This window comes from Neltuma alba, unplaced genomic scaffold, assembly GCF_004799145.2.
Source record: "Neltuma alba isolate B1F8T4 unplaced genomic scaffold, ASM479914v2 tig00003503_pilon, whole genome shotgun sequence".
Lineage (NCBI taxonomy): Eukaryota > Viridiplantae > Streptophyta > Magnoliopsida > Fabales > Fabaceae > Neltuma > Neltuma alba.
Window position 1 is genome coordinate 5,894 of NW_021633305.1, and position 10,970 is coordinate 16,863.

The 10,970-nt window shown below is 29.8% G+C and overlaps 1 protein-coding gene across 1 annotated transcript; it reads right to left on the reverse strand.

The window, feature by feature from the left end:
• Nucleotides 1–9,888: 9,888 nt before the first annotated feature.
• Nucleotides 9,889–10,720, reverse strand: LOC114741719 (22.7 kDa class IV heat shock protein-like). Its single transcript, XM_028929974.1, has one exon. It carries the CDS (start codon nucleotides 10,655–10,657, stop codon nucleotides 10,085–10,087), a length of 573 nt encoding a protein of 190 aa, XP_028785807.1. The 5' UTR covers nucleotides 10,658–10,720; the 3' UTR covers nucleotides 9,889–10,084.
• Nucleotides 10,721–10,970: the final 250 nt, after the last annotated feature.

Genomic DNA, 10,970 nt, shown 5'->3' on the forward strand with positions numbered 1-10,970 from the left:
AAGTGCTCCTGGGCAAATATGACAACTTCACGAGGACTCGCTACTGACCACTTGGGCATCACCTTTGTTAATTTCTCTAGACTTATTCATACAAGTGAATCTGAAGATGATGAGCCATATATTCTTACCTCCGAGGCGCACCAGGATTACTATGTCGAGGATGAGAAACATAAAGACTGGAATATGATCGTTCACCTCAAGCTACGAGATTTTTATGATATGGGTGATGGTGACATTACTTATGACAGCGAATCCTTCCAACCTACGAATTTTGAAAACTTCTTTTCTTAAGGAGATGATAATTTGGCAATTATCAGGTATATGTCTTTTCTTAAATTATTTAAATAATTAACTACTAATTACTAATTTTTTCTAAATATATTATAATTGTAACATAATTTTTTTTAATATCTCCTTTCAGGCAGGATGATAATCAAGAATAGCAGTTTCAAAAAATTTATCATTCAAAAAATTGGTTTTTCATAAATAAGTATGTATAAATTAAATTAGTTCAGTTTTTTAAAAAGTAAAAAAATTACAATCTGCAACGGTTATACAACTGTTACAAAATATAAAACCACTACAAAAACTAGCAGTTATGTTATACACTAGAAAATGTAAGACCGCTACAAAATGAATTAAAACGCTGCAAAAAAACCACTACAAATATCTTGCTGATCACTATGAATATCACATCACCTCCTCATTCATTTACCCCATCTCTTTTTCTTCCTCTCCCCTTCTTCTTTATAATTCTCTCTTTTTTTCTTACTCTCTGATATGGTGGTTTTTTTTCTCTTCATTATATGGTAAGGTGATTTTCATTTTATAAGTCTTGATGTCTTTTATTTATCTTTATTTATAATTTACTAACATATTTATTTCTCTTTTTCTTTTAGATTTTTCTTCTTTACATTTGTCATACCCTCCTCAACTGATTCAAGCACTTCTCAACATAACAGTACTATCCCATCTCCAATTCAGCTACCTTATTAAATTAAATTAATTTCATTTGACACAATCATGATTTAATTACTTATTATTTATCACAAAATTCAAATATATAACATGTAATACATTGGTAAATATACATATTAACAAAAATTCTCTAATATAATCTACTTAATGGTTTTTTAATTATAATATTATATTTTTTAATAATCAAACATCTAAATTTATTTTTTTCTTAGAATAAAATTTCTAGCGATTCTCAAACCGCTAAAAAATGAAAAAAGAGAGACAAATTTTGCAAAATTTAAATTTGCTGCCACATTTCTAGCAGTTTATAACCACTAGAAAATATTGGCACCAATTCCAAAATTTTGTTTTCCAGCAAAATTTGATTTCCTCCAAACTTTCTAGCGGTTATAAACGGCTAGAAATTTTTGGCACCAAAATGAAAATTTTTGTTTCCCGGCAAAATGAAATTTCGTTCAGAACTTTCTAGCAATTACTAAACCGCTACAAATTTTCACCAATTTCTAGTTCTTTTAAACCGCTACAAATGTCATCTCATTCCCTTGGGACTCCTCGTTTTTTCTAGTGATTATTTTAACCGCTAGAAATTTTCTGGCGTTTTGACCATACTGTGTAGCGGTTCTCATAACTACTAGAAATCTGTTTTTTACACTTGATTTCCTAGCAGTTTGTCTAACTGTTAAAGATGTTATTTGTTGCAGTTGAAACCGCTAGAAACGTCATATTTTAACCACTACAAAATACATGTTTTTTTGTAGTAGGACAACTTAGGATTCACATGAATTTAACCTTCATAACCTTAATAAGTTAATTAGACCAAAGGAAAGTGATAAGAGAGTGGAATTAATAAATTTAATCACCTATTTGAAACAAAAGGAATCCTCAATTTTAAAAACCCTTAAACTATTAGAGAACTCATAACAGTATACGGTTGGTTAATTAAGCTTATTAAAACCAATGAAAGCAACTCAAATTAATTCTGAAAATTATGTTTAAAATTATTCAATTAAACAATCAGACAATTAACCAACTTAATTAAACAATTAAGACGCAAAAGGACCCAAATTTTACAATTCAAACTACATTGATAATTAAATTCATAATGAAAATTCAATTAAAATTCAATTAATAATGTGAAGGTTCATAAACATAAATTCCAACAAGTGTCTCAACACAAATAAAATCCAAATATCAATCCAATCCAAGCATAATAGAGGTGGGAATCAAAGCCAGCCCGACCCTTTAGAGCTGGCCCTCCAGGACTGGCGAGCTTAAAAAGGCCGGCCCTCCAAGGTCAAAATTTCAAAAATATCAAAATTTGCTAGGCCCGGCCCTTAAGCTAACGAGCTTAGGGCCGGCCCGCAGGCTTTTGGCCAATTTAAGGAAAAAAATACTTTTTTTTTTTATATTTCTCATATTTTTTATCTAAAAAAATGACAATAAACTAATGAAATTGTTAATAATAGACATAAATATGAATAAAATTAAGTCAAATACAAAATATCATCATACATAAATATCCATCAACGTCCAAGAACATCTAAAACATTCATTAACAAGATAACAACATCCAAAAGTTTTATCTATAGTGTAATTATGCAATAAATAGACATTATCATTAATCTTTTGAAACTTCATCATCACTATAATCAATTACTCTTCTTCATAAGTATGCTTTTCTTTCGTAACAAAAATATCAAGTTTTTTTTCTTTGTAGGAATTTTACTTTTAAATTTTACAATTTAGCTATTATTTTACTTTAATGTGAGAAACATTATTGTTGAAACTCATGAATTTCTAATTCAAATTATAGAATCATAAGGTATACAAGTATAAAAATACTCCATTATCAAATATATATAATTTAAAAATATCAACACATATAATATAAATTAAATCATTATTAAAGTCCAAATTAACCCATTTTTTTAAAAATTTAATTGGATAAATTATTATCTAAAACTAAATAAATCAAATCATTTTGTAAAATATAATTTTAAACTGATAATAATAACTAGATATTTGAAATATTATTAACAATATAAAAAATTAATAATATTAGAATTACATAAAAAAATTTTAAAAAAATATAAAATGGCCTAAACGGGCCAGCCCTCGGCCCTCTAAAACCGGCCCTTTTAAGTTCTTGGCCCTCCAGGGCTTATCTCCCATTTGAGGGGGAAAATTTCAAGCCTGTCCCTCATAATTTTAGGGTCCAAACGGATCGGCCCGACGGGTTTGACCCGTTTTTCCGGCTCTACTAACAAAATTACAACTTAAAATTACTTAAAACTAAATAATTTAAGTCCTTGAATTAAAAAGATAAATGGAACATCACTCCCTTCAAGTGCTAGCCCAAGACTCAAGTTTCCTCCATGCTCCTCACAAGTTGCCTCCCTAACAAGCTTAATGTGCCATCAAAATCATCTTCCCTCCAAGCATAAAGACGTAAAGCACAGTCATGTGGGTGGGGAAATTGAAGAGTGGCGTGGGTTCTTGGTGTATGTTGAATGAAAGAGAATGGTGTATAGGATTGAAGTCAAATAATATAATGAGGGGGGTTTATGTGAATGGCCGAAAGAATGGAGCAGAAACTGGAGAGAAGGAATCAAGATAGTGATTCACAAGTGATTTGATGGTGTCTGTAGGCTATTCAAAGATGGCGAGAGACGGTAGTGTATCATGAATATGGGACATAGGAAGATATATCGTTCAACGCGTGTCTGGAGGGATTATTTTAATGGGAGAAAAGAAAATTTTCTTGAATCCAAAATTTAAACCCATTAATAATTAATTAACCCACTTAATATTAGCTATTGGATTGTACTTAAATTCCAAGAAATAATCTTGCACTATTAGATTTCCTATATGCTCTTTTTTTGACCTACAAGAATTTAAGTGTATCTACCAATGTAGATTATATCCAAATATAATATAATATCTATCAAAATTAAATGTTAGATATGCATAAAAATTAAACAAGAAATTGCAAAACTTTCTAAAAATATGAGACTTGTTTCCTAAAGAAATAGAAAAAATTAATTCCAAGTCAAAAATAGGAAATCACAAAATATTTATATTTTTAATCCAAAATCTCACTTTTTATACAAAATCCAAAAATCAACCAATTAATCCAATAATGCATAAAAATCCATTTAAGCTCAAAATTATCATTTAAATCCTGAAATTAATATGGGATAAAATGTATAAAAAGTAGGCTTTATCATTTAGCTAGTAGGTTTCTCTAAGGTTAAGTATATTCTAGCTTTCATCCTTAATATAAGAGCTAGTTGAATAATTTAAGTAGATTAAAAAAATTAGTTAAGCTAGTTATTTGTAATAAATATGTGTTATGTTTCCTAACATGTGCAATTACTACAAGGACTACCTTGAGAAAAAAAATACAAATATAAGAGACAAAGCGGTTTGAAATCTTATATTTCTTTCATCCTTAATATAAGACTTAATTGTTGAGTTGATTTTGATCCTAAATATAAGATTTAGTTCTCATATTTATTAATTTTTCCTAAGTTACCCTATGAATACTCTATCAACCATAATCAAATAAAATAGGAAGGGAAGGTATTAAATAAGATGATTATGGTGTTAGAAAAAACATGTCATATTTCTTATAATTAACTAACTTACCTAACTTCCTTAATTTAATCAAATTAGTTAAATATGTTTTATATTAAGAACCAGAAGAGTATTTAGGATCAAATAAAATGTCAAACAAACTGTTATATTAAGTGCAATAAATGGTATTACAATTCACAAGTAACTGAAAAGGCCACGGATAGTTGAACACAACAGTACATTACAATATGTGTTGACATTGTCGTATTAAAACCTAATTCAAGTTTCCCAGTCAAATCGGCTGCCCAATCTCATAACTGGTTTAGTCAAAAGTTTTTGATTAGTTAACCAGGTCGAATTTTATAATTCCCCCTTTGTTGAATATGAAACACTACTTTCAGTCTTTTTTAGTTGACTAATTTAAAAAGATTAAAAAAATTATTTAAATTAGTTAATTGTAATAAATAAGTGTTGACTTTCCTATAATACTCTTGCTAATCATGTGTATTAGCTAAAATTACCATTTCATAAAATCATTAATATGTGTAAATACTACAAAAACTATTTTAGAAAAAATAGATAAACATGAAAGATAAAGTAGATTGAAGTTTTATATTTAGAACTAAATTAAAAGTTTAATTTGCTCTTATATTAAGAAGGTAACATGTAACATCATTTTGAGGTTAAAAAAAAAAAGCAATTTGTCATATTTTAACTGTTTTGTTAAATGATGAGTGATTTATATATGAATATTTTATTTAGTTATGAATTAATTTTTTTATTTATGCATTTTTTATATATTTCTATTACACTATATTATTTGAATCATAACTAGGTTAACTTCAATTGAATTATGCACAATTAAATCACTCATATTTAAATCATTGTCTCAACCAGTTCATAGTTGGTCAGCACATTATTGACATCTCTTTGGTTGGTTAGTTATATACGTTGATTATTTGTAGAACTCAAGATAATGTATAACCAAATCATGATTTTTTTGGTCAACTAATTAGCTCAAAGCACCCATCATATAGACAAAATGATAAAGTTAAGATATAAATTTGTTCCGAAAGTTTTTACTTAGAATACTAGGTATTCAAAAATTTTCTTACACTCAATACTACCTCAAAAACTTCAAATCATACCAATACGCCACTTACAATTAAAAAACTAATGTTGATCGTTAATATTTTTTTTAAAAAATTACTATGATTTTAAATTTTTGGAACAATATTAATTATTAAACTCAAAAAAGTTTTGGGTATCCAATATTTTGAATGAAAACTTCTGAATCAAATTTACATCTCAACCCTGTAAAGATATCTTTTCTATCCTCTTTAAGGCGTCACCTTCCATTTAGTTTATTTTATTGTATTGCGCAATGCCCGTTTGATATCTTCATATAAATATGTGTGTGTGTGTGTATAAAAGTCTTATCATTATTCTTCCAAAATAGCTTGATTGACATGAGATGATGTTGTTGGGCCAAGTTATATGGTCGTGCATTCTAGATTGGACTTATTGGACCTTTAACCTAGTTCAAAGAGCCGATGCTAACTTCTTCTTGTTTATTAAAAAAAAAAAATTCTCATTTTCAGGGTTAACGCTCTACTCTATAAAATAATTAATTAATTTTAGATATCAATGTTATAAAATTCACGGGAATTTATTATCATCTTGAAAAAAACAAAAGAAAAAATGGTGCGGATACTAATTATAACTTTCTATCCCAACCTTATACAATTTGGTTTTTTTAATCCTCAAGAACAATATTTTAAAGGGAAAAAGACAATAAAATACCTTAAAAGACAAATCAGTGTGAGTGAATTTCAAAATCCCAATTCAAACCCTTAATATTATTTTAAAATTTTTAAATCTTATAAAATTATATGAATACCCTTTACTATTTTTTTTCCCAAATATTGCCACCTCAACACCCTTAGCTGGTTTCCAGTTACTAGAGCTCTAGCACTGACAACCCTACTAGTGGGCTTCTGTCGCCGGAACTCTAGTGATTGATCGCCAGAGCTCTGTTGACTATTCTTTTTTATATATTAATTATTCTTTTTTAGCTATTAACTGTATTTGTTTTTAAAACTTTGATAATTACTTTTGTTTACCTATTAATCACTTTAATGTTTTTTATTTGGGATTTTAAAATTCACCCACCCTAATTTGTCTTTTAATATTTTTAAAGATATTTTGGTGTCTTTTTTTTATATTTTAAATTGAGTATAGTTCTTTAAAATCTAATAACAATATTTTAAATTGAGTCCTCAAAATTTATAAAGATATTTATAGGTATCAGGTAGATACAATAGCAGCAAAATCCAAGAACAATAATTCTCAAGAACAATAAAAAGAAAATACACTCCAAGTTGCATCAAAATCCAAGATCTACATTTTCGTTCACTATATTATAACCTTAATAAACTAAACATAGACGTCAAGAACAACTTATATAGACTTTTCACCCAACATCCATCAAGTTCTAGTTGATATCTTCATCTACATTTTGATAAAAGCATAAAATGGCTTACTTAATGCAACACTAAAGTTTCAATGATTTCCAATCGTTGAAGTGGACAATACAAACATATTGTCCCTGTTACTAATCCAAACATTTTCCCTCCTCCCTCCCGATCCACAAACATAGTACAATCTCCTATCTTTATTATAAAACTTGCTTTACTATTTAAGGTACATGGTAGCAAATGATTTGTTAAAAGAAAGGAAACTATAAGAATCATTTTTTGAACTCACATACCTTGTTTCAAAATGGTTTCCGGTGATTTTTCACTGTTTCGGCAGCAATGGCGGCAGCTAAGTGCCTTTTTGACTTAGGCTTAAGGGTGGGGTTTATGGTGGTAGGATTGTTTAGGCTAGGAGTGGATTTTGACCATGTTTTAGTGTTTTGGTTTTTATTTCAAACTTTCCGTTGAGTTTTCTTATTATTCAATCAAACATAAATACTTCTGCCCAAAAAAAAAAGATAAATTAGTTAATTATAATAAATAAGATATGAGAGTTCAAATACTTCTATATCATATTACATTATATATCATTTTATAAATTAAATAAATAAATTAGTGAGTGAAGGTGCCTTGCTTTGCCCACTTGTGATGCGGTTAATGAAAGCCCCACCTCTATTGCAGCTTGGCCTCCGTCCCTCTGATGAGTTATCTTCATAAGCGCTTCAAGCTGCTGAAATTTACAATTTTAAATATTACTCCCTCCATTCCTTATTATAAGAGACATTTAGTGCTTATGGCATGTTCCTATATATAAGAGACACTTAAAAGTTGTCTCTACTTTTTTGTGTTGATTTCCTATTTTACCCATATTTATTGTCTCCAACTCACACTCTCTCTCCTTTCCACTTCTCTTTCTTTTAATAAATTACCATTATTCTCTCTCATGTTCTCTCTCCTTATTAATGAGGGTATTTTTGGAAAAAGAATTATACTTTTTACATATTAATTGTTCTTAACTAATTTTAACTGTTTTTTTGATCAACGTAATTCGGTTATTCGTCTCTTATAATAAAGAACGGAGGGAGTAAATCTTAGCTGAGAGGGACTTCGCATCAATTGCATCAATATAGACATTCTCATGAAGCAAACTTTTTTTTTTCCTCTGGGGAGGAAACGCTTTGTTGTGGGACATTCCTTTATTTCTCACTATTTTTAAGTTTACTGCCCTTAATCATCTTTCAAGTTAGCATCAACAATCACTTGCACCCAAAAGTGATTTACCAAAACTCGTTTGTAATCACGCAAACACGCTTCAAAAACACTTGCCACATGATTCGAGACAAAATTTTTACAAATTACCTCATATTCTTAATATAAGAATTAGTTGATTAATTTAAATAGATTAAAAAAATTATTTAAGTTAATTATTTATAATAAATATGTGTTGTTTTTTCCTAAAATATTCTACCTTATGTATAACTATTACGAGAACTATTTCAAAAATAAAAAAATATCATAAATAAAATATATTAAAGTCTTATATTTAGAATTAAATTGAACATCGAAAGTAATGTTACTTTGTCTTACGTTTTTTTTTTTAAATTCTATCACCATTTACAATTATTAGCTTCTACTAATGTAATTTGGCAAATTGTTTTCTCATTCTCATACCTGTCCTCATAAACCTTTGTTGCCATCACTTCTTCATAGTGAGAGTCTGAGAAAAATTTTAGAATTCTGAGTACACTTTGACCTTTTATTATTTACTCAATGTTTCCATCCTATTTTTTTCCTTAAGTAATTATTTGTTTTCTATTATTCAAAAAAAAATTATTAGATTTGTGAGATGAACTTTAAGCTGTGTTTGTTACGAGATTTTTGAAGGAGAGAAGAGCCTCTTCTCATTTGGTAGGTACATTTAAGGAAGGAAGGAGAGTTGCTTCCTCCCTCTTTTGCCGGTAAAAAGAGAGGAGGGGTTCTCATCTTTTTTTTTTTTTCCCTCTTTAAATCTCTTCTTTAAAAGTGAGATTTTTTTTTTTAAAAAATGAGAAATAAAATTTTATATTTTAAAATTAACTTGAATAAAACATTTTTATTTCTTTCTTATCCTTTTGATTTGTAATGTGGAAGATATATTGGCTAGTGCATTTTTTTTCATGTGAATCTTTTTATTTTGAAAATGTGAATATTTAATTTAATTGCAACTTAGATTGGTAAACAAATTCAATGTACATTTTTAATTTGTTTTTTAAAGAAAGTTAGTTCAATTAAAAATATTATTATTATTATCATTTTGAACAAAACTAGTATATAATTTATGATTTTAATTTTATGCACGTTTAAAAATTTTTTATTAAATTTATTGAAATACATTTTATATATTATCTAAACCCTAAAATCCCTCTTCCTTCCTCCTCCTCCCACTTCCCCCTCTATGCCTTCTCTTTTCTTGCTACTCTCTCCTTTTCTGCTTCTCCCTTTCCTTTTAGTAACATCTCTTTCTTTCCCTCCTCGTTGTTAAGCTAAACACGATGTAAGCGATTATAATAAGTATCCATGATAATTTTAAGAAAATGTAACTAAACATGAAAAAAATAATAACTCAATTTTACATTTATAATCAAATTAAATATTCAACTTAACAAACAATAATTCACCATTTTTATTAAAAAAAAAAACTTTTAATACCTATACCAAAGACCAAGAAAGTACTTATTATTAAGCATTCAACATGCATCAAGTAACCCCACGCTTGCATTTTCTAATTTCTTGCTTATAATGACTTTTAAACAGCATTTTCACTCATAGTCTACAAAATCAAAAAAAATTCTATCAACATTTCTGATTTCAAACATAACGGAACGGTAAGGAGATTCCTTAACAAAAACATCAAGATCATCACAAGTTAAAGAACGAACTCGTATCAAAACCCAGACTAACACTTTCTTTTATTTCATATTATATTACACTCTTGTTAGGTAGATTCAAACGAAAACCTCAAGAACAGTACAAAAGAACAAAATCCAGATTCATGTGATCTTCTTCCTTAATTCTTACGCTGAAGCCTTCGTAGCCTTCACATCTTCTCCAGAAGCCGCTTGATCCTCAGCAATGTTAATCACTTTAGGTTGCCTCTTCGTCTCTTCTTTGTGCTTCGGCACAACAATTCTCAGAACCCCATCTTCAATTCTCGCTCTGATCTGATCCAAATCTGCATTCCCAGGCATTCTGAACTGTCTCCAGAACTTCCCATTGGTCCTTTCAGCTCTGTGCCATTTCTCGCCCTCCACTTCGCCCTCCTCCTTCCTCTCCCCGCTTATCCTCACCACTCTGTTCTCCTCCACCTCGATCTTCACGTCCTCCTTCTTCATCCCCGGAATGTCCACCGCGATCACGTGCTCGGTCGGCGTCTCCTTCCAATCGGCACGTGCGAGAGCCAGGGGAGTCTCAAGGTTTCGAGGAATGTTCAGCGGAGATTGCTCCAGGATTCTGAACGGATCGTCCGATGGGAACATTGTGTCCCACAGGCTTCTCGTGTAGGGAATTAGGGCTTCGCCGGTATGGAAGAGAAGAAACATTGATGCTATAATCAGGAAGAAAGTTGAAATCGGAATTTTCGAAGCCATTGCTGGGTGGTAGTTTTTCACGTACGCGAGAGCAGAACAGATTTTGATGCAGAAGAAGTTGCGATGTTGTTGATGATATTCGCACAACGAAGATGAGCGGCGAAGAAGGGGTTCTTATATAGTAGCAGGAGTGGGCGTCTGGAATTTTCTTGAGATTTTCCGAGAAAAGGAGCGAAACAGAGACGTCTAGGACTGTCTAGAGAGAGAAGCTGGAGTTTCGGTGTTGGAATGTTCCGGAAAATGCTAAAAATAGATTGTTAGTCTGGTGCTTGATACACGCGCTACTCCGGACGAAGAAAAAACAAAATAAAAT